Genomic DNA, 22,290 nt, shown 5'->3' on the forward strand with positions numbered 1-22,290 from the left:
GTAACTTATGACAAGTGAAAGAAAATCGTAACAGTACAAAAAATAATATATAAACTTCTTTCGAATTTTATCCTACATTTATATATTTGTTTTTAAAAAATATTTTCAACTTCAAAATTTTATTTTTTCACCCCAACCCTCAACGCACCCCCTACCACCCCCCTCACCCGATCCCCAAAAAAATTTAATTTTGTGTTTAAAAAATATTTTCAATTTCAAAAATTATTTTCTACCCTAGTAAAAATAAAAGATATTTCTAAAAAAAAAAAATCATTCATAAATCAAACACTAAAAATCTTTTTCGAAAAATATTTTCTATTCACCCACCAAACATGAGAAAAGAAGTCAAAAATCAACTTGTTTTCCAGGAAAACATTTTCTAGGAAAACATTTTCCATGAAAAACATTTTCCTTCATACCAAACACACCCTAATTAACAACTTATAGATTCACTTTGTATCAATGTATCAATTCACTCTGTAGCAGTGTATCGATTTGTTCTATATATTTTGTATTTGTTGGTTCTGCTTCAGCAATACAAAGAGAAACAAATAAAACCTATATTCCAAAGGTGGAATCCTCTGATTCTTCTTATTTGACCTGAAATCGATTAATCTAATAACTCTAGCTATGTATTAATAATTTTTTGAAACTCTAGCTATTTCGGATAAAAATACATGATATATATATGTTTGCTTTGTCGGGTAATTTTCCCTATAATAATAAGAGTATAAATTTTGATATATGGTTTCAAAATACGGTTGCGTAATCTAACGGCCCAAATACAAAATGCATGTCATCTCTCTCCTCTTCTCCTACTTGCTCTCCCCGCCATTTCTTCCCTCCGAGAAATCACCATTTTTCTTCTTCCATGCCCCCAAACCCTAGCTTTCTCCCACTATTTCCTCTCCAATTTCATCCCAAAATTAAACTTCTCATTATCAGCTGCAAAATCCACACACTTGTGATGGTCCTTGATGAAAATGTGCAGTCAGAAATGGCAGAAAAACAATGCCTCTGTTCGAATCTTCGTAATTTTTTTGGGTTTTTTCATCATCTCGGTGAGTCAAATCGCTGCACAGCAGCAGCAGCTGCAGCAGAGCGGTAATCCTGGTTCGAAGCCGCTATTGGCGCAGGTCCTTTATAGCAGTTTTAGCAATTTCACTTCCTTGTTTGATCCTGCCGTTACCAATGAATTGAAGTTCTGCATCGATGATGTGTAAGCTCATTTTCTCGATATCTCTTCAGCATGCGTGATTTTATTTTATTTTTCAATTTTTGTGCCGATTCAACGTCGTTATGATAGATTGGTTGAATGCATTTGCTTTAAAGCAGTGGGGAATTACACAGCAAATTCACTAATATTTCAAGGGAATCACAAGCCTATTAGTTCAATTAATGAACATGACTTGTAGTAGACTTACTTTAGGTCTAATATTATTAGGTAAGAGTCTTTTAATCTAGTTATAATTTGTTATGTTATTAGAAAATGCCGAGGATTTAAGGGTCGTTTGGTTACTGGTTAGGAAGTGAATTATTCATGTATTGAAGTAAGCATAAGTAGTACTCTTTTTGGTAGCATTTTAGTTGCTATGTTTAAAATTCAGCACACCAAGTACGGTGTTTGGTTATGAGTTTACGGTCCTGCATAACTAATACATGTATAAGTTACGAGGGAATCTATGTATTATTTATGCAAGATAGAAGATTGAATAACTAAATCTTGCCTAACTAATTCATGTATAACTAATCCATACATCTCTGACCAGTAACCAAAACAATCCTTTTAAGTGTTAGAAAACCTAAATCATTGAATATTGGATTACATGACAGGTTTAAATAGAATTACATGGATACTGAAGATTCTTTTAGTCAACCTAACTAGACTAAGATTTGATGCATAGGGGATCATGGAAGGGGGACAGTAAGAATTGAACCCTTATTAATACCTACACGTACTATTACACTTTAAGTCTTGGTGGTTGTATTCTTACTATCTTAGTAGTACTTTAATCTTAAATTGTTTCATAATTGATAAATTATCTCGAAAACCGTCTCTTATCTTGCTGTAGGAAAGTATATTCTTCCATTCATATGTCATTAAGCCAATTTGCAAAAGCATTTCCTAAGTTTTATTTCACTTTAGTTGTTATAGTGTTGGCATTGTTAATTCATCCTAAAGAACTTTGAAAGCTAGTTTTCAGTTGATGAATGCTGATCGTTTTGTAGGGATGCTGAATGGAACGCGGCTTTTAATTTCACCGAAAACACAGATTTTTTGACAGCATGCATTAATCAGACAAAAGGTACCAATTGCTGGATAAGATTCTGAGGTTGTATATTTTCTAGTTCGAAGTTTGCTGGTCTAATTCATAATGTTCTATACGTTCTGCATCATGAAAATTCGGGAACTTATGAAAAAATGTGGTGTGTAGCCTTACTTATTCTGATAAGATAATAATATGAGTTCCTTTGGTTGCTAAACATTCGATTAGCAAGTTCACTTTTGTGGTGATCAATAGTTAATTTCCACAAGTACTGCAATTAAGATTTGATTGCTTCTAATACCATTGACATGGTAAGATCACTCTGTGGAGCTATCTACTAATTGTTCTATTGTCTTTATTTTCATATTCACGACGTCTTCGGTGGTCGAATAGGTGATGTACTAAAGCGCTTGTGTACAGCAGCAGAGGTAAAGTTCTTTTCTCAACTTTTAACGCAAGGCGGTGGAAGAGGTAACCTGAAACCTAACAAGAATTGTAATCTATCATCATGGGCTCCTGGATGCGAGCCAGGATGGGCTTGTAGTGTTGGAGATAATCTGGTTCGCCTTAAAGATGCAAAGGAAATGCCACCTAGAATTCTTGATTGTCAACCTTGTTGTGAAGGTTTTTTCTGTCCTCGTGGTCTCACCTGCATGATACGTAAGTAGCTTCAAGAATATTTGCTTTAAGTCATTCAAACCATGACGACTATCTGAAGTAGATGTGCTCAAACAATTTGGACCAAACAACATCTCAGAGTTGCTTACTATCAAGAGATAGTGTTTTCTATCATTTCAGAATTGCTTGATATCAAGACATTGTTTCTATTTATCTTATTGTATTTGAGGTGATCTTTACAAAATTTTAAAGTGATGAATTTGCTTATCTGACAAACAATCATAAGTTGCACCTTTGGCATAATTTTATGGTTGTTCTTTTTAATCTATATCTGTTTTATGTTTGTTTATTCTCCTATTTTCCGATTGAAGCCTGCCCATTAGGTGCATATTGCCCTATTTCAGATCTCGATGATGACTCTGGTGCATGTGAACCGTAAGTTTCACAATCTTTGGAGTTCTTATTCTTACTTGACCAGATTCTTTTGCATCCTTCAACTAATATTTCCTGCCTCAAAATGTGAAGGTACCGTTATCAACCTCCTCCAGGGCAGGCAAATCATAGTTGCGGTGGAGCAGATGTCTGGGCTGATGTTATGAGTACTACTGAACTGTTTTGTTCAGCGGGATTTTACTGTCCAACTACTGCACTAAAGATTCCTTGCAATAAAGGGTATTTATATTTATCCCAAAACCGGAAAACATGCATCTTACCATGCTTTCTCTTCTCTTCTCCCCCCCCTATTTAGGCACCAAATAGCAAAATGTTACTTCTGTTTAACTCGGCTCATATTAGAAGCTCATGCTAATCCATTCTCTTATCATACTGTTTGTTTATGATTTTCCAGGCATTACTGTAGAACTGGTTCTACATCTCAAACAAGTAAGTCCTCATCTCATGTGATAGTCTGTTTTGTCTCTGTATTAGGTTCTGTGTTGCTTCATAAAATGCCTGTTTGGTTGTGTTGTCACACTTGTACCATACTTCAAAAGAAAAAATACAGAAGGAAAAAGAAGGATACACTTGAAAAAAGAAATTTCCTTGGTGTGTCATAGCAGCTTGTGAGGTTCCAAGTGAAATACAAAAAAGAATACTAATAATGCAAATTCTGCTTGCTGTCATATCCAATTATCTTCTTTGCCTAGGCTATTAGAACTGTTAAAATATGTAAGATGGATCGGATATCCAATAATTATTCTTAGAAATGAGCAGGACGTATAAAGATATGAGCATATTGGGCATCCACCTTACCAAGATTGTTATTTTGGTGGCGGGATGTGCCTCACATTCTTCTCTACTAAGAGAAAGATTTCCTTGAATTCTTTTTTATGAGATGAGACATCATATAGTTGTCATGCTACAGAATATGTGAAATTATAACTTGAAGATCATACCACAAGATGAAAAGTTATATTAAGTAACAACTAATTGCATGTACCTCTCGATTTCTATTTCTGGAAATATTTTCTGGTCTAACATTGCCATCATCATCAAGTATTTATCTATAATTATGGACATGCAGGCTGCTATAAATTAGCTATTTGTGAATCACAATCAGATAATCAAAATATCACAGCTTATGGTATTATGTTTTTTGTAAGTTATCTCCTCACTCCTATGCTGTACAAATATTGATTGTCTATATAAGGTTTTACTTTTGAGATAATGTCATAATGCTCCTGGCGTGTTAGCTAGTATGGCTTAATTTTTTTAGGTTTGAAGTGGGAGAAGGAAAGTGAGTAATTCATGCCAGAAAGAACAGAAATGAACCTGCAAAAGAATAGATTTGTCTTCAGCTAATGTCTGCTATTTCCTTACCGAAGGAGGTGGAAATGGGAGGGATTAGTCTGGACGTAACTTCTACTCCTCTTTTTCTGATAACAGGAGAATAATGGCTGCATAAATAGCATAATTGAACCCAAAAGAAGGACCGATCACACAAGATATAGCATTTTACATTTCCTTCTCGTTTGATTTTCATCTGTAACAAGTCACAACTAACCAACAAGCTTCTCCGATAACTTGCTTCTTCTTTTCATTTGAAGTTTTCTAATTTAATTAACTTCATTTCTTGGAGTTCTCAATTGATCATTGAGGAGTAAGTTTGACATTGCTAATTATCAACAATGAACGTCAAATCTAATGTCCATGTTTCCTTGTAATAATCATATTCATGCTGCATTTGCTGAAACATCTGATACACTTGCAATGGATGCCTGTTAGAGATTCAAAATGTGAAAGTTCTATAAGTATGTCAACTGAACTATGTCATGCATGAGTTTACAAGTGCTCCTTTAATCTGAAAAGACTTCCCATCTTTCCTGACTTATACACTTGTTTTGTGTTTCATAGAGGCATATAATAGATATGACTTATGTAAACTCGGCATGCTTCATCTACAAACATGCATATTTTATTATCTAATTGGGCTAAGATTTATATTTTACTGAAGTGTGACATGTGACTGCGGTTTCCATTTCTAATAGGGTGGAATTACACTTATACTTGTCATTATATACAACTGTTCTGACCAAGTGCTGAGCAGCAGGGAGAGAAAATATGCAAAGTCCAGAGAACGCGCAGCAAAAAGTGCAAGGGAGAATGTACAGGCACGTGAGAAATGGAAATCTGCTAAAGAGATTGCTCGCAAGCATGCAACTGGTCTACAATCTCAATTGTCAAGGACATTCTCCCGGAAGAAATATGTAAGTCAACAGGATCCGCATAAGGCTCCTAGTCATGCTAGATCTCGTTCAGAAGCTGCCTTACCCCCCTTGCCCTTAGGTATGTCTCACGCCAAAGCTAAAAAGCAAACCAACCTCACAAAGATGGTGCAAGAGCTTGAAGAAGATCCTGATAGTCATGATGGTTTCAATTTTGAGATTGGGGACAAAAATATGAAAAAGCCTAAGGCAGAAAAGTTGCAAACCAAGAGCCAAATCTTTAAATATGCATATGGTCAAATTGAGAAAGAAAAAGCTATGCAGGAGCAGAATAAGAATTTGACATTTTCTGGTGTAATCTCAATGGCAAGTGATATTGAGATTAGAACTAGACCTCCCATTGAGGTGTGTTTCAAAGATTTGACACTTACTTTGAAGAGGAAAAACAAGCATCTATTGAGGTGTGTATCAGGAAAATTATCACCTGGCCGTGTTTCTGCTGTTATGGGTCCATCTGGTGCTGGAAAGACAACATTTCTTTCTGCATTGACTGGGAAGGCTGCTGGGTGTACCATGAATGGTGTGATTCTCATAAATGGGAAGAATGAACCGATGCAGTCATACAAGAAAATCATTGGCTTTGTACCTCAAGACGACATAGTACACGGAAATTTAACTGTGGAGGAGAATCTTTGGTTTAGTGCTCGGTGCAGGTATGCTATTGTAGTTCTGTTAGTACGAATCTATGCATTCATATAATATCTTTTCTGCGTGGCATTTTTTTTTCTTTTTGAAACTTGTAACATTAGTATGTCATTCTTTTGCTTCATAAGTTTCATGACTTCAACCATCAGTCTACACTCTACATTTTGGTGGTGACTAGTTCCAGTTGTTTGTTGATTGGAAAGGTCTTGCATTTATTTTCCTTCTTATTCTGGAGTGCTACATGCCTACCTATTATTGTCAGAAACCACTGTCTGATACTTGTCAATGGATCTTCAAAGTATTCATGTGAGGGTCTGAAATCTCTGTGCCGTCTATTATTGTCAAACACAAACTAGGCAGAGATATGACCAGGTTATATTATCCAAAAGGAAGTTAGTTTGCCTTTTGCTACTGCTTTCACTTGTTAGCTTGCTGTTTTTTGATACTATATTCATCTGATGCTAGTCTACTCTTCTTTGTTGAATCACTCTTCCAGGTTGGCAGCTGATTTGCCTAAACCTGAAAAGGTTTTAGTTGTTGAAAGAGTCATAGAGTCCTTGGGATTGCAACCTGTGAGAGATTCTATTGTGGGGACAGTGGAAAAGCGAGGCATCTCTGGGGGTCAGAGGAAGAGAGTCAATGTTGGGCTGGAAATGGTTATGGAACCTTCTTTGTTAATCTTAGATGAACCCACTTCTGGTTTGGATAGCTCTTCATCTCAACTGTTGCTCAGAGCAACCCGTCGTGAAGCTCTTGAAGGAGTAAATGTATGCATGGTGGTGCACCAACCAAGGTGATGTTACGAATGATAGACTCTTAAGTTTTTTTTGGTCTTACTCTATTCATCTTCTTCCATCTGCATTCCCTGGTAGTTATCATATTGACTTTTATCAATTGCAGTATCTTTTTGTTTATCCTCGCACTCAGTGAACATATTGCAATCACGAAACATGCGGGATTATAACCATAAAAAAATTTAAGTAGTTTTTCCTCCAGCATAATTGGTGCAATTTCGAAATGCGGAAATTGAAACCCTAATTCTAAGAACAACGAATAATGATAGTGTCACGCCCCGAGCCTACACCCTGGGCGGGACCGACACTCGAAGACCATTGTTGGCCCCAAGTGAGCCCTTGGCCTGGCTTTCTTAACTCAGCGGAAACCTAACTCAATATAAAGCAATAAGACACATGCAATATATATAAAGCTTGTAAAACAGTTTAAACAACTTAGTTCGTTAAGGATAAAGCAATAACCAACTCAACTTTACTTATATAAAAGTAATATAACTTTAGTGGGAGATTTTTTAACCGACAACCACCACTATGAGCCTTAGTGATGATACAACGTTTTACCTCACGTTGCCCAAGGACCATCCTATACCTTGCCGTGATATAGGACCTTACTTAACTTAGTGGATCCACTAGCTTAATCTTACGTGATCATCTAAAAAGAATGACCCGTTAAGTCCCATGTTTGGTTACATGGTTCTTATAGAGAGTTGAGTTAATATGAACTCGCGTTCCCAATTCGGTGCTCAATACTACTCCCAAAATACTTTAGCTCATAAATGTTTTAAACACATCTTTCTTTATTTTGAGATAATTACACAAAGCTTAGCCTAAAGGCTCTCTTGGAAAACATAGTTCCTTTCTTACTTAAATGTAAAAACATTTATAAACTTCTTTGGGGAATTCTTTGGGGAATACATAGTTCCCTAGTAACTCTTGAGAAAAAGAACTCAACCCTATACTCTTTACTTTGCTTGAAACATGAGCCTTAAAACGAAGTTTAGACGTTTAGTAAAGAATCTTGAAAAAAAACTTTAAAAACTTGTTTGGACTTACTTCTTAACGTCTAGACTTGACTCTAACTTCACTTGACTTTGATCCTAACTTTCCTTGAATTGAATTAAGGATTCAAGGATTATGATTTGTGTTTGGAAAGACCTCATGATGCTTAGGAATGATTTAGGACAGCTAAACTTAAGAAAAGTTACGAAATTAATTTTGAAATAGTGGAGTCCGCGTCCTGTCCGCGACACGGAGCAGATTTTTGTTCACAGAGGGAACAATTCCGCGACGCGGACTGGTTTCATGGAAGCTGCCCGACTTTTCTCCTTCATCTTTCCAACTCTAAACCCTCATAACTTCAAAGGTTCTTTCCCCAAACACTTGGGATCATTAAAACCCTTAATATACAATAGATTCAACTCGGAATTCCATCCGGAAACATGTACCAAATCAACAAGACACAACCACAAGAATTCAGCAAACACAACCAATCGTTTTCTCGAAAAGTAAAACGAGTTTGGCATGTGGGGGAATGAACCAACCCAACACTATGATCTCACATACCTTAATAGGGATCACCCCCGACGAAATCCACGACGATCTCGACGAACTTAGCTTCCTTCTCTTTCTCCTCTTCTTTCTCTCTTCACTCACAACCCTAACAATCACTTTTTAAAAGGAAATACTGATTTAAAATCAGCTGGGACCCTTAATATAACCAAAAGAAATGGTTAGGGAAAAGACCAAAATACCCTTACAAATTCGGGTGAACTTTCCTATGCAACAGCCCAACTTCCAAAGGGAATAACTCACTCATACGAACTCGGAATCGAGCAAACTCGTTGGCGTTGGAAAGCTCATTCCAAGGGCTTTGCAAACATAACTGGAAATACACCTAACTCATCCTGAGTTAGGAGTTATGACTGTTTGAAGTTGACCAAAAACTCATTTTTTCCATAACTATATTTCCAGATTTTGAATTCTTCCCAAAAATGACTATTTCCAATTTCAAGCTTCTTCATAGTTATTTCAAATTGCAAGATGTCACAGATAGGTTCTCTATTGATTCAAACACTGTATCTCAAATGCATACTTGATTCATCTTTTGGGACCAAGTTCATGGAAGTCTAAATGGCAATGCAACTCAAACTCAGGACCTCTTTTTGCTCTGCTTACACAGCATCTTGTTTCTGAAAAACTTTTGACTCCGGTTCTCAGCTTCAAAAATTCTTGGGTTTCTTGTCCATGGTAGGTTAGAAGTAACATAACTCCCTCCGTTTCCAATTTAGGTGTCTTACTTTCCTTTTTAGTGTGTATATTCATTGAGAATGCCACCTTTCTTATTTAGTTGTTCAGAAGCTTTTAATTCCAATATTCTCATTTTACTATTAATGACACTCCCTCAGAGGAATGACATGGCTTATTTAACATTTTACTATTAATGACACTCCCTTAGTGGAATGACATGTCTTATTTAATATCACAGTACTTTTGGCATGTTATACTCACCTTTAAGACCACAGAATTCAAAAGTTTCATTATATTTTTAAACTTCGTGCCTAGTCAAACTAGGACATATCAAATAAAACGGAGGGAGTAACATACTTCATAGCTAGATTTGCTGAAGATTGAACTTTGTATTGAAATTTGAATGATAATAGAACTTTTGGGTTAAAATGTGTAAATGAAGTACCGTATATTTGTGGATGCATGAATTATTAGATGCTTGTATGATACATGTACAAAATAGGTGCATATTGAAGAATACATATAAATACTCATGTGTAATAGTTAATTTAAGTAAGTCAAGAGATCCTTTTGAAAATTTTAAACAATATTTGAGAATCATGCCTTCAAACTCCGCAGAGAGAACTTACCACGTGTGAGAAGTGAAAACAAGACCTTTATTCAACCTGCAAAGTTATAGGATGTGAGGGACAATTAGAGAACTTAAGAATGAGGGACAAGAAGTTGATGAAATTTGTGAATCAAATTCGAACCTTAGAAGAGGATCTTCCAGAATAAAGGATTGGACTGAAGATTGGCTGAACCAAACCGATATGGAAGGAAAACAACCACATTTGGGATGTTGACAAAGTCTCATTTTGGCTCTATGTAATATACTATTAAGGAAAATTATCTTTTCTGAAATAACCAACCAAATCTCTTACAATCCTTTTGCAGCTATACTTTGTTCAGAATGTTTGATGATTTGATACTTCTAGCCAAGGGTGGCCTTACAGTATATCATGGACCAGTAAAGACAGTTGAAGAGTACTTTGCAGGCATTGGAATAACTGTACCTGATCGCGTTAATCCTCCTGATCATTTCATTGATATTTTAGAAGGAATTTATAAACTCCCAAGCACAGGATTGAGCTATAAAGATCTTCCCCTCAGATGGATGCTTCATAATGGTTACCCCATACCACCAGACATGCTAGAATCTTCTGGATCAAGAGCATCTTCGGTTGGAGACAACTCAGCTGATTTAACAAGTCCTGCAACTGTTTCCTCTGAACAATCTGCAGACCTGTGGGCAGATGTTAAATCCAATGTTGAACAGAAGAAGGACCGTATTCGATTCAACTTTTTGTCATGGACGGACTTGTCCAATCGGAAAACCCCTGGTGTTTTGCTTCAATATAAGTATTTCCTTGGAAGGTAATAATAATATTTCTCTCCTTGTATACTTGTAATTATTCTTTGATATGTTATGATATGTTTTCCTTATTATTTTCTATGTCATCTTTACTTCTGTATTGTTCTGTTAGCTGCTCTACTTCTGTATTGTTTTGTGATGTCGTTACTCGAGCCGAGGGTCTTTCAGAAACAGTCTCTCTACCTCATTGAGGTAGTGGTAAGGTTTGCATATACTCCACCCGCCCCATACCTCGCTTTTGGGACTATACTGGGTTTGTTGTTGTTGTATACCTTCTTATTATTGTTCAAGATGCATGTGAATATATAAGTTTCTCCTTTTCAGTTGTATACCTTCTAATTATTGTTCAAGATGTGTATACTTTTTCTTTTATATAGTTAGACTATGGAAGGGAGTAAATTTTTATTAGAACCACGATAAAGCAACTAGGTAGCATGACCAACTGAGAAGCTTCTACGGACATATAGGGGGAAGTATTCATGTGACAGTTCATGAGGAAAAATGTGTGCCCAGTTCTTTTATTTGATTTAGAAATGTTTTTGAGTTTGCATTTGTTTTGATGGTTGATATCTATGATACTTCATATTGTCAGGGTCGGCAAGCAGCGATTGCGTGAAGCCAGGATACAAGCAGTTGATTTTCTTATTCTATTACTTGCTGGACTCTGTTTGGGAACACTTGCTGAAGTGAGTGATGAAACCTTTGGATTCATGGGGTACCTTTACACCGTCATTGCAGTTCGTAAGTTCAAAACCTCAGAACAGTGTATATACTTCAGTTTAATCTTTATTCAGAGAATTGATGACTTAAAGACAGTTCGTTATTTTTATTTGCAAATTTAGAAGAAAAAATTCTCAATTTTAAATTGCAGTTGTTGTCTTTCACCCTCCTTACTGTTAATATCTCAAAGAAGCAAAGCATTTCAGAAAAGGACTTGGGAAAATTCTCTTCCATATATCTTCATTACCTTAGTTCTAATCTTCAAAAATGTTTTCCAGCTCTTCTCACAAAGATTGCGGCTTTGAGATCATTTTCTCTAGATAAATTACATTACTGGAGAGAGAGTGCATCTGGCATGAGCGGTTTGGCATATTTTATGGCTAAGGATACAGTTGACCATATCAATACAATTATAAAGCCTGCAGTTTATCTGTCAATGTTCTACTTCTTCAACAATCCAAGATCATCGATTTTGGATAATTATCTCGTCTTGCTCTGTGTTGTATATTGTGTTACCGGGATAGCTTATGCACTTGCCATCTACTTTGAACCTGGTCAAGCTCAACTGGTGTGTACTCAGAACTTTGATCATGCAATACGTATCAACTCCAACCGTTATTCTCTATTGCCATGATTCTCTACTAACAAACTAATCTGTCTTTCAGTGGTCGGTGTTGCTACCAGTTGTTTTGACCCTCATAGCAAGCAAGGACAGTAGCTCATTCACGGGGAAAGTAGGAGATTATATCTATTCAAAGTGGGCCTTGGAAGCATTCGTAATTGCAAATGCTAAAAGGTCTGGTGAATCCTTCTCCATTATGTCTAAATTCCTCTTGCATTACGGCTAACCTTGCTAACAAATACTTGCTGAAATTTAGAACAAACATACCCAGTTTAATACAACAAGTGGTGCCTCAAGAGTGTGGAGTGTACGCTGAGCTTACCCCTATCTTGTGCAGTTAGAGAGGTTGTTCCCAATAGACCCTCGCCTCAAGGAAAGCATAATCACTGCATTTATGGAAACATAAGCAGTAACAATAACAGGACAGTAAAGAAACCAAAGCATACGAGACACAAATAGTAATAGAAAACTAGGAATGAGAAATACAGAAATAATTTTTTTAAAAAATACTAAGCAAAATGTGAAGCTACCTACTACTGGCCGTCTACCCTAATCATTAACCATCAATTGTTGAACATCAAGTGCACCTCATATTTTGGGATTTAAGAAGTTATATGTTGAACATTCATTCCAGGGTAAATTTTAATTCTTTTTGTTTCTCTTCATTTTCATTTTCCCGGCCTTTAGGTACTCTGGGGTGTGGCTGATCACAAGATGTGGTGTACTAAGGAAAAGGGGCTATGCACTTGATCATTGGTACCCTTGCTTACTAAAACTCATCCTTCTCGGTGCTATCAGTCGCTGTGTAGCATTTTTCTTATTGATAACTTTCCAGAAAAAATAAGTCTTGTTTGTTGCTGTCTTGCTTCATCACTTGGTATACAAGGACAAAAGTCAGTTTACAGACTCAAAACCATGACGAAAATGTTGGGAAGCCTCAGAAAGTTGGGTCCCTTGTGAAGATTATTGTACATAACCTTGATATGATTCTTGCCAAAAATGTAAATTACTCGAAACAGATGGTATATAGCAGCAGGAGTCAATTAAACAGGTTAAATGATTATTTCATCTTTAGGTGAAAAATCAAGTGTAATATGTGCTAATAGTAGTTCCTCTAGGAGATTGATGCTACCTGGTTCCTGAGCCTCGTGATGTAGCCTCGAACCTCAAGAGAAATAACCGAGAATGTCCGTCTTGTCTTCTTGAAGTTGACAAGGATATGACTGAGAATACACTTCATAAATTGGAGGGTATACCCAAAAGTTGATAAAGATCAGGATATTAATGTCAAATTATGTAAATGGTTATACAGCCAAATGTGATAATGCCAACTTGTTGACAGCATAAGTAGACAGTAAATCTTTTTTGTTCACAAAATTATTTCATGTTCTCTTTCTTTTTCTGATTGGTTAAGTTATCTCATGTTTTTTGGATAAGCAAAGAGGAAAAATAGTGCTGGTACTCCATTAATGAAGCCTGCACCCTTCTCACCAGGTTCAGTTGGCATTGAGATATTGTGTTTGTGCACAAGCTTGCCTGTTGGTAAATAGAGTAAAATTACAACAACATACCAGTGTAATCCCACAAATGGGGTCTGAGGAGGGTAGAGTATACGTAGACCTTGGGAGGTAGAGAGGTCGTTTCCAATTAGACCCTGGGCTCAAGAAAAAAGCATATCAAAGAAGATCGAAAAAGAATTAATGGAAGTAAGGAAATCATGGAAAAATACTATAGAAAGTAGGACGAATCATTCTGGAAAAAAAAAGGAACAGTAACTACAAAATATTGCAATAACTGAAGTACAAGAGTCAAAAATAGTAACAAAAATCGAACGATAAGAAACTACATCAGAAATACTACGACTACAAATATGGAAGGACACGCAAAACAATGCTCTACTAGCCTTCTACCCCTAATATGTGTCCTCCATAACCTCCTATCCAGAGTAAAATTGAAGAGAAAAAAGGGCCCTTTTTTTTTCTCATGAGGGAAAATAAGTTCAGCAAACAAGTCACTGCTACATTATTCTACATGATTGTTGAAACAATTTTATTTCCAAACCATATCCCCCATGAATTTTAATCCAGCGACGCCCCTTATCTCCACATCAACCAATGGTGCTTGGATTATCTTTAAACTTGCTAACTCGGGATCTTTAGTGATCGTTTCGAGAGCACGCATCTGATCCTGAAACATTTTAAACAACAAAGACATCAGCAAAACTATGCAAGTAAAGATCAGGGAAGTCAGAGATATTTCACAGGATAATTCAGTTTTCATCACTGTTTGGATAAAAAGGTTAATTAAGTTAAAAAGTTTAAGGTCTTGAATATGCACTAAAGCAAGTGAATAAGATTAGAATATGAATGTGTAAGAGAAGACAACAGCAGTCCAAGGCCATCCCAGAACTAGGCATTTGATCAATTTGTCCTATTTTAGTGATACCCTTTATAAAGGTTCCCAGAATGCCGACACTACATCAATACTATGCTGCTCAGACTCTTCAAAAATGTTGGCTGATGCATGTTGGATACTCCAAAAGTAGTGCAACATAGCTTTTATATCACTCGATTTATACTCGCTATATGGTAATATAAAACATCAAACTTGTCTAAGTTCAACATTCATATGGCTTGCTTTCAAGTGAAGCATCATTGCCACTTCTTTCAGCAACAACAATATGACTTCTTCACTATTGTATTTGCTTTGCATACTTGTTTTTTTGAGCCGAGGGTCTGTCAGAAACAACATCTCTACATTCACAAGGTAGGGTAAAAGTTGCGTATACACCACCCTCCCCAAACCCCATTTATGAGATTATACTGGATATGTTGTTGTTTGTTGTTGTTGAATCTCTAATCTGCCTTCCAAGTCTTTTATTGCATACATAAGCTCTCAGTGTTCAGTTGCTAAATCAAGCATGCACAATTTATGCTGCATGCATTTGGCCATGAGTACCTTTCCTATTGTAGAGTTCATTAGAAATGTAGTTATGGAATTCAATGGATATAATGTGACACCATAAAGAAAGCTTGGCATGTATGACATACCACAATCCGACAAGTTATGAAAAAGCTAGCATTTCCATAAAGCTGAACATATCATGGTGGAAGTTCACGTTCAGGACATACCTACCTTCTTGCATAACTATTCCAAATAGGGTATCTAGAGAGCCTTCTTAAAATTAGTTTTCAAGACTACATTGAAATGCGTAAATATTGAGCATATCAATGGCTTGACACACAAACAATTCCAATAGATATTTATTCCCCATTTTAAATTCAGTCGGAATTAAGATACATGCTCACTAGGTATTCTTTCATCTAGCTTAGGTTTCTGCCGACTTCATTATTTAAAACAAAAAAACTTGCTTAGCAGTATAAATGAGAAGGATTTAACTTAAAAGAGAGAGAAAATTGGAATATTTTCAAGAAACGGGATGAATTAGAATATTTTCGCTAGGCTGAATTTGAAGAGTCAACTCTTACCTTTCTTCTCATCACACAAAACTTGCATTCTGATGTAGACGGAGGTAGGATTTGGTTGACGATAAGCTTTCTTACTGAAACGGTTTCCTTCTTCAACGATGCACAGAGTCGTGAAGACTCATTGATTGCCATCACCTGTACAGAATGTATTTGTCACAAAGAGCTCACTCAACAAGTCCTCAAGAAGAGCTTGCAAGCATAGCAAAGAAAAGCTACAAGCTACACATTCTGGTCAATTAATATTGCTCAGTTGAGCACAAGTAGCAATAGTATTTACAACAACAACAAAAAAATTCAGTGTAATCCCACAAGTGGGGTCTAGGGAGGGGCGGTGTGTACGCAGCCTTACCTCTATCTTTGTGCAGGTAGAGAGGTTGTTTCCGATAGACCCTCGGCTCAACCATTTTTCCAGAGTCATAGTAACAATGCTATTCTTATTCTTTATGTCTCTAACATGCATATCCTACTTTCATCAATGTTTTTCAAACCTAATGGAAATATTGTGTAGAAGCCTCCATATGATGAGCAATATTGGACTGCTGTACTATTACAATGTATTGGATATTGAACCTTGTTGACTTCAGTATAAAAGCTCAACTATATGGAGCATGAACTACAGGAAAGGAAAAGACAAAGTAGAGGATGATATTTATGATTGGAAGTAATATTAAATAAGAGGCAAGCTAGTTCTGTTTCAAGCTTATGTTCCGGAGTTGTTAACTTAAAGTAATAGGACGACAGAATTTGTGCATTACAGTGGGGATTGTCACAATGATAAACTCTGTAGTTTCGGAATCACGGAACAGATCTCGAACTTTTGCCATCCTCTCCCTTAATTGCTCTAGCTTGTCACTCTGCAGTGGAAGGACATTATAATGGTCAATGCAAAGCAAAAGTACAACAAGATAACTAGTATTATAACTTTAATGCTTACAGCATCATCTCGTTGTGGCTCCCCTTTGTTGAACATGGATTTTAAAGCTGAAGTGGCTGATGCTATTTTCTTTTTAAGCTGCGACACATGAAAAAGTACTAATAAAGCTGAAGCTAAAATAGGAATTTGGTAGACGAACTTGAAATAAAATGCATCATCACAGAGTCCAAGATTAAACATGTTTTTTAATCAGGTAAAAGGTTTTATTAATAATAACAAGGTCAACTTGGCTGTCTACAAGAGGTATACCTAAAAAGGAGACCTACAAAATATGGTTCTCTCCAAAGACACCCAATGCTCTATACAAACTGTAACTACATGGGTGCATCGAAAGAAAATAAGGGATCAAAGACAACTCCTCTAATGAGCAAAGCTCATCTCCAACCCTTCAAAAGCTCTGCTATTTCTCTTCCTCCAAATGACCCACATCAAAGCAAAGGAATAACGTCCCAAGCCTTGTGTCTTCTTTTCCTAGCTCCACTCTTTCAGCTGAAGATCAACTCCTTCACGGATCTTAGCATTACCCAAGAAACACCAAATCATCTAAAGATGTCCTCCCATAACCTCGTAGCTAATTTGTAATGGAATAGAATATGGTCCACGTCATCACCCGCCTCCTTAGAAAGGAAACACCAGCTCATGGCTACAACCTTTCGCTTCTTAAAATTCTCCACCGTCAAAATCACTCCTCTAGTAGCTACCCACACGAAGAAGCACACCTTCCTCGGCATCTTAGGAATCCAGACCAAGGCATGTGGATAACGTTTCTGCCCTAACCAGAAGTTTCTCATAGAAGGACTTAATTGAGAAGGAATTGTTATTCTCCAGAACTAAACATACTAAAACCATTGCAATAAGTTTCGGTTAAGAGGAGAAGAAAGACATATGGGCTTGAGGGTTCTCATTCTTAAAAGTGGAAGCATTTTGGTGGAAGAAAATCAGAAATGACCCATAATATTCTTCCAGTAGCATGACGGTAGTTACCTTCATCATCTTGCCTATTGATGCATCCAAGAAGTCTGGGAGTGATAGTAGTCTAAGTGTGTGCCCCTGCAGAATCAACAAGTAAATGCAAACATTAAGCTCAGAGAACAAGTTTTACATTAAACCAGTTTCTTTCAACTCACCGTTGGTGCTGTATCAAAAACTATGCGAGAGAAGGCACTATACTCCTTTGATTCAAGAAATTGCATGACCTGCAGAACCATCCTATAGTCAAAGAGACTGGAATAAGGTAACAATAAGGACAGTTGTTTATGTGCGCGGTACTGATAACAATCTAACTGAAAAACAGTATTGAACACTCATTTATACATGCCTTTGAAATTGCAATAGCCTCATCTAGACCAGGTGGAGGAGTGTCCAACAGCTCTCCAAGTTTTAGTTCTCCCAGCTATCACAAGTTAATAACAGCAGGGTCAAGTATAAGAAGGAGTGTTTCAAACATCATAATTCACAGATTGACAAAATCAGAACTTCGTTTAATCAGTTGCTCTGTCAGCAGTTGCAGTAAAGAAATGAACTTGAACCTGAACTTAGCTTGTCATACAAAGTTTACAGGTTTTACTTACTGAATCAACAACCAAAAAGACATAACGAATTGTTTAAAGGTTTATGACTACATCAGACACAGTTAATTGGGTAGTTGTATAGTAGGAGACAAGGAGAAACCAAGACTAGGCATGGACAATGGTCGTTTGGTAGAGTGTATAAGAATAATATTGAATAGGGTATATTAGTAATGATGGAATTAGTTATGCTGGGATTATTTCATATCCACTGTTTGGTTTGGTGTATTGAGGGCAATTCTGTCTTTACCCATGCTTATCCAAGTATTAATAGCCCTTGAATTACTAATATCATGGTTCACTATGTATTACTTATACACCCTATAATACTAAATAGGGTGTAAACTAATATATGTATTAGATTTTCTAATACATTCTGCCAAACGACCCCTTAAAGCCATAGAAAGAGAGGGACATATTTTTGGGGAAAAAAAGAACTATGAAACATTTTGCTTGTTGATGTCACCTGCTCAGCAAGCATTCCGAGGCCCATGCTGTCCATAATATTTTTGACACCCTTGTCACCATGAAGTTGGCTCGCTGCGCGGAACTCTTCCCTTGTTCTCTCAGGGCTTATCTATTTGAATATCAGTTTATTATATGATTATTCGTCCTAAACAAGTAGATACTTTACTTCAGTACCAACAACGAAATATTAAGAACAAGATACCTCTAGTGCATATAATGGAGAATCCACTCCTTGAACCGGAACAAGTGCCCCTCCAGTCAAATTCTACAGAAAGCACAAAACATTACAACAACAACAAACCCAATTTGTTCTCACAAGTGGAGTATGGGGAGGGTAGAATGTACGCAAACCTTACCCCTACCTTTGAGAAGGTAGAGAGGTTGTTTATGAAAGAACCCTCGGCTGAGAAAACAGTGAAAGAGGCACAGCAACAAAGAGAAACAACAACGAGATAATAAGATACTGAAACAACAATGTAGTGATAAAAATCTAAAGCACAAAACATTATATAAGTCAATTTCTCTTATGACAGAATTTAAGAAGAGAAATAAGCAGTAGGTACCTGATCAAACGAATCACTCAAAGAGTGAGCAGGATCAGTTGAAACAACAAGAGTTGGATGACCATAGTTTGCAAATTTTACTGCCAGAGAAGCAGCACAACTAGTCTTCCCAACACCTCCTTTCCCTCCTAACATGAAATACTTCCGTTGTGTACCACTAATCATCTCGTCAAATCCAACAAAAGCTTCAGTAGGAGTAGTAACTGCCCTCACTACAAAGATGAGAGGAACTTAAGTAATCCCAAAGCATTTCTTTATAAAACCATTTGAAATTATCTGTATAATGTCAAGAACATTGCTTCAAGTTTTTTTTCATCGATTCGAGGTGGCATTTACTGTTTACTGTTATATGCTAAAGCAGCTGTGCAGAGACTTGCTTCACATATATTGGTCCTAACTTTTACAAATCAATTTCTACACTAGACAGGTTAACTTAACATGAAAACTCTGGTGGAATTGACAGATGTTCTTTGTAGAGCAACACACAAACAAACTAGAAAAGCATGGTATCATATGTTGATTGGCATTAAATTCTGGAAAAGGTTTCTACAAATCTAGTGCAGTTTTATCGCATTCTTCCACTATTGGACTCAAAAATAAACACCTAAGTACAATCAGGATTATGGGCTTCTCTTTTGAATAAAAGAACAAAAACAATTATGTTGAATCATTCACTTCTTGGAATTTGTGATTCTCAACTCTGAATTCACTATGGAAACAAAGGTCTGTTCTTTATGCTCTTAACATGGAAAACCACTTACATTTATTTGCACACACTAGTATCCAGCCTTTTTCTTCTTGTTTTTTTAATTGTGGTGTCCAGGTCAACGTGCAGGCACCTCGACTTATTCCACGAGGTACTTACTATATCAGATAACTCTGTGCACTGAGGCTCAGATAGATGAGAAGAAATCACCTAGTACTTTTGCCTCCATTTGGGATTTGAACATGAGACCTCATGGTTCTCAATACACTTCATTGATCATTAGACCCCACCATAAATGTCACTGCTACGACCTCAAAGTTCTCAATACACTTCATTGACCACTAGACCCCACCCTAAGTGCCACTGTTACGACCTCACAGTTCTCAGTAGACTTCATTGACCATTAGACACCCCCGTAAATGCCACTGCTACAACCTCACAGTTGTCAATACACTTCATTGACCACTAGACCCCACCTTAAGTGTCACTGCTACGACCTCACATGTCTCAATACACTTCATTGACCACTAAACCACACCCAAAGTGCCACTACTACACAGCATTCTTCATCAAAGAAACTATTTTTATGCTGCCTGTTTCTCAACTACTAGTTTACTTCATTGACCACTAGACCACACTTAGAGTGACACTACTTCTATGCAGCCTTCTTCATCAAAGAAACAATTTTTACGCTGCGAACTCGTAACATAACAGTTTAAAAACAAATCAACATCTACCTAAAATAACTATGTCCTACAAATGATTGATACAATGAAACTTAGAAACCTCATATTCCAACTCTGCATTTTACAAGAAACATTAACATTTACATAAACAACACATGCTTGATCAAAGTACTCAAAGAAAAAAACTGTAAAAGAGAACTAAAAATCCCAACTTTATTAATATTAATACATATAATGGAGGTTTTACCTTGAAATGGGGGTTTGAAAGTTCTTGAATTGAAACTTGTTAAGAAAGAGCTAAAGCTTCTTCTACTGACATTTGCCAAAGCAAAATAGAAATGGGTTTTCGAAGATTGATGAAAAAGAGACGCCATGGCCATGGCTATGCTGATTTTTGTTCCAGGTTAAAGCTTAATTAGCAGTAGACTGCGGAAGGAAAACAATATAAGGTCAAAAATTTTGGTTTTATGGGAAAATAAATTGTGCGGAGATAGTTAAGTTAATTACGTAAAATATGTTATTTTATTACATGATCTTAATTGTAAAATGTATGGGGTTTATTGTTTATTGAAATTATTGTGTATAGTTTTTGATTAGATTATAAATAAATATTCTCAAAATAAAATTCTTAATATATTGACAAATACTATATGTATATGTCGATTATTATATTATTTTTTTTATTTTTTTTTGATAACCGAGAAATCCGTCTATGACCCGCCCTTTGGACCAATCACAGCCTTCTAAACTCAGTGGATAATGGGCCCGCCCCTCTACCCTTCTCCACTTAAATACCGGGCTTCGCTTTGCATGGTGTGGGGCTTGAACCTGCGACCTAAGCCACAAATCCTCCACCTTTTGCCACAAATCTTCGATTATTATATTATTTGTTGTTGCTATTGTTATTTTCTTCATTGTTATCAATATGAAATTTTTACTATTATATTTCATTTTCATAATCAATTTATTATGTTTTTTTTTAGCAAAGAATATCCTCTCTAGTCTCCATCCGTATAAGTTAAGGGTAAAATTGAGGTACACATTATTCTCTTCAAAGCTCATCCGCAGGACTATATTTATATGTAATTGTTGTCGTTGTTGCTCATCCGCAGGACTATATTTATATGTAATTGTTGTCGTTGTTGCAAGTATCAAATTTATCGCATATATATTGTCCTCTTCATAGTACACCAATATGTTATTGTTGTTGCAAGTATCATCATAGGTTATAATAGGAATTTAAGAATGATAAGTTTAAGTATTTATATAAATTTTATATATATATATATATATATATATTAACGTCATGAATAATTGTTTTTTGAGTTAAAATTATGTATTAAATTCAATCAAACTATATATATATATATATATTAACGTCATGAATAATTGTTTTTTGAGTTAAAATTATGTATTAAATTCAATCAAACTCATAATAAAATACGCAATTTTCAACAACAAAAAAAAACATAATTTGTATACCAAACACACCCTTGATCTTTTCCTTTCCTCCATGAAATAATCATTATACTTGCTCCTTAACTCACAAGCCTTAATATATATCCCCTAAAATACGCAATCATTTTCTACTAAGACAACAAATTAAAAGCCAAACTATTATTAGACCCAAAAAAAAACGCCTTAATCTTTGAAGTCCTAAAATACTGCAAGTGCAAGCTACGCCAACATTTTATATCAAAAAATTATTTATTTATTTTTAAATAAAAGTCCCAATTCTTTGATTAATTTGTGTTTTTCATATGGTGTTCAGTATTTATTTTGAAGTTTGACATTTCGATTAATTTAAAATTAAGTCGGAATATCCTA

General features: G+C 36.0%; 2 protein-coding genes across 2 annotated transcripts; one reads left to right on the top strand and one right to left on the bottom strand.

The window, feature by feature from the left end:
* Positions 1-780: 780 nt before the first annotated feature.
* Positions 781-13,382, top strand: LOC125843654 (ABC transporter G family member 28). Its single transcript, XM_049522815.1, has 14 exons — positions 781-1,219; positions 2,230-2,306; positions 2,661-2,927; positions 3,257-3,320; positions 3,411-3,557; positions 3,733-3,767; positions 4,408-4,481; positions 5,372-6,261; positions 6,750-7,046; positions 10,231-10,710; positions 11,301-11,449; positions 11,707-11,996; positions 12,094-12,224; positions 12,738-13,382. The coding sequence occupies exons 1-14, from the start codon at positions 978-980 to the stop codon at positions 12,892-12,894; spliced, it is 3,300 nt and encodes a 1,099-aa protein (XP_049378772.1). The 5' UTR covers positions 781-977; the 3' UTR covers positions 12,895-13,382.
* A 425-nt stretch (positions 13,383-13,807) lies between these two features.
* On the bottom strand, positions 13,808-20,914 carry LOC125843691 (ATPase GET3B-like). Its single transcript, XM_049522865.1, has 11 exons — positions 20,711-20,914; positions 19,072-19,283; positions 18,711-18,773; positions 18,507-18,617; positions 17,791-17,865; positions 17,600-17,668; positions 17,457-17,522; positions 16,473-16,550; positions 16,294-16,392; positions 15,539-15,673; positions 13,808-14,237 (listed from the first exon to the last, which is right to left on the bottom strand). Exons 1-11 carry the CDS (start codon positions 20,841-20,843, stop codon positions 14,100-14,102), a joined length of 1,179 nt encoding a protein of 392 aa, XP_049378822.1. The 5' UTR covers positions 20,844-20,914; the 3' UTR covers positions 13,808-14,099.
* Between the last annotated feature and the right edge of the window lie 1,376 nt (positions 20,915-22,290).

The sequence above is a fragment of the Solanum stenotomum genome, chromosome 11 (assembly GCF_019186545.1).
Source record: "Solanum stenotomum isolate F172 chromosome 11, ASM1918654v1, whole genome shotgun sequence".
NCBI classification, from domain to species: Eukaryota; Viridiplantae; Streptophyta; class Magnoliopsida; order Solanales; family Solanaceae; genus Solanum; species Solanum stenotomum.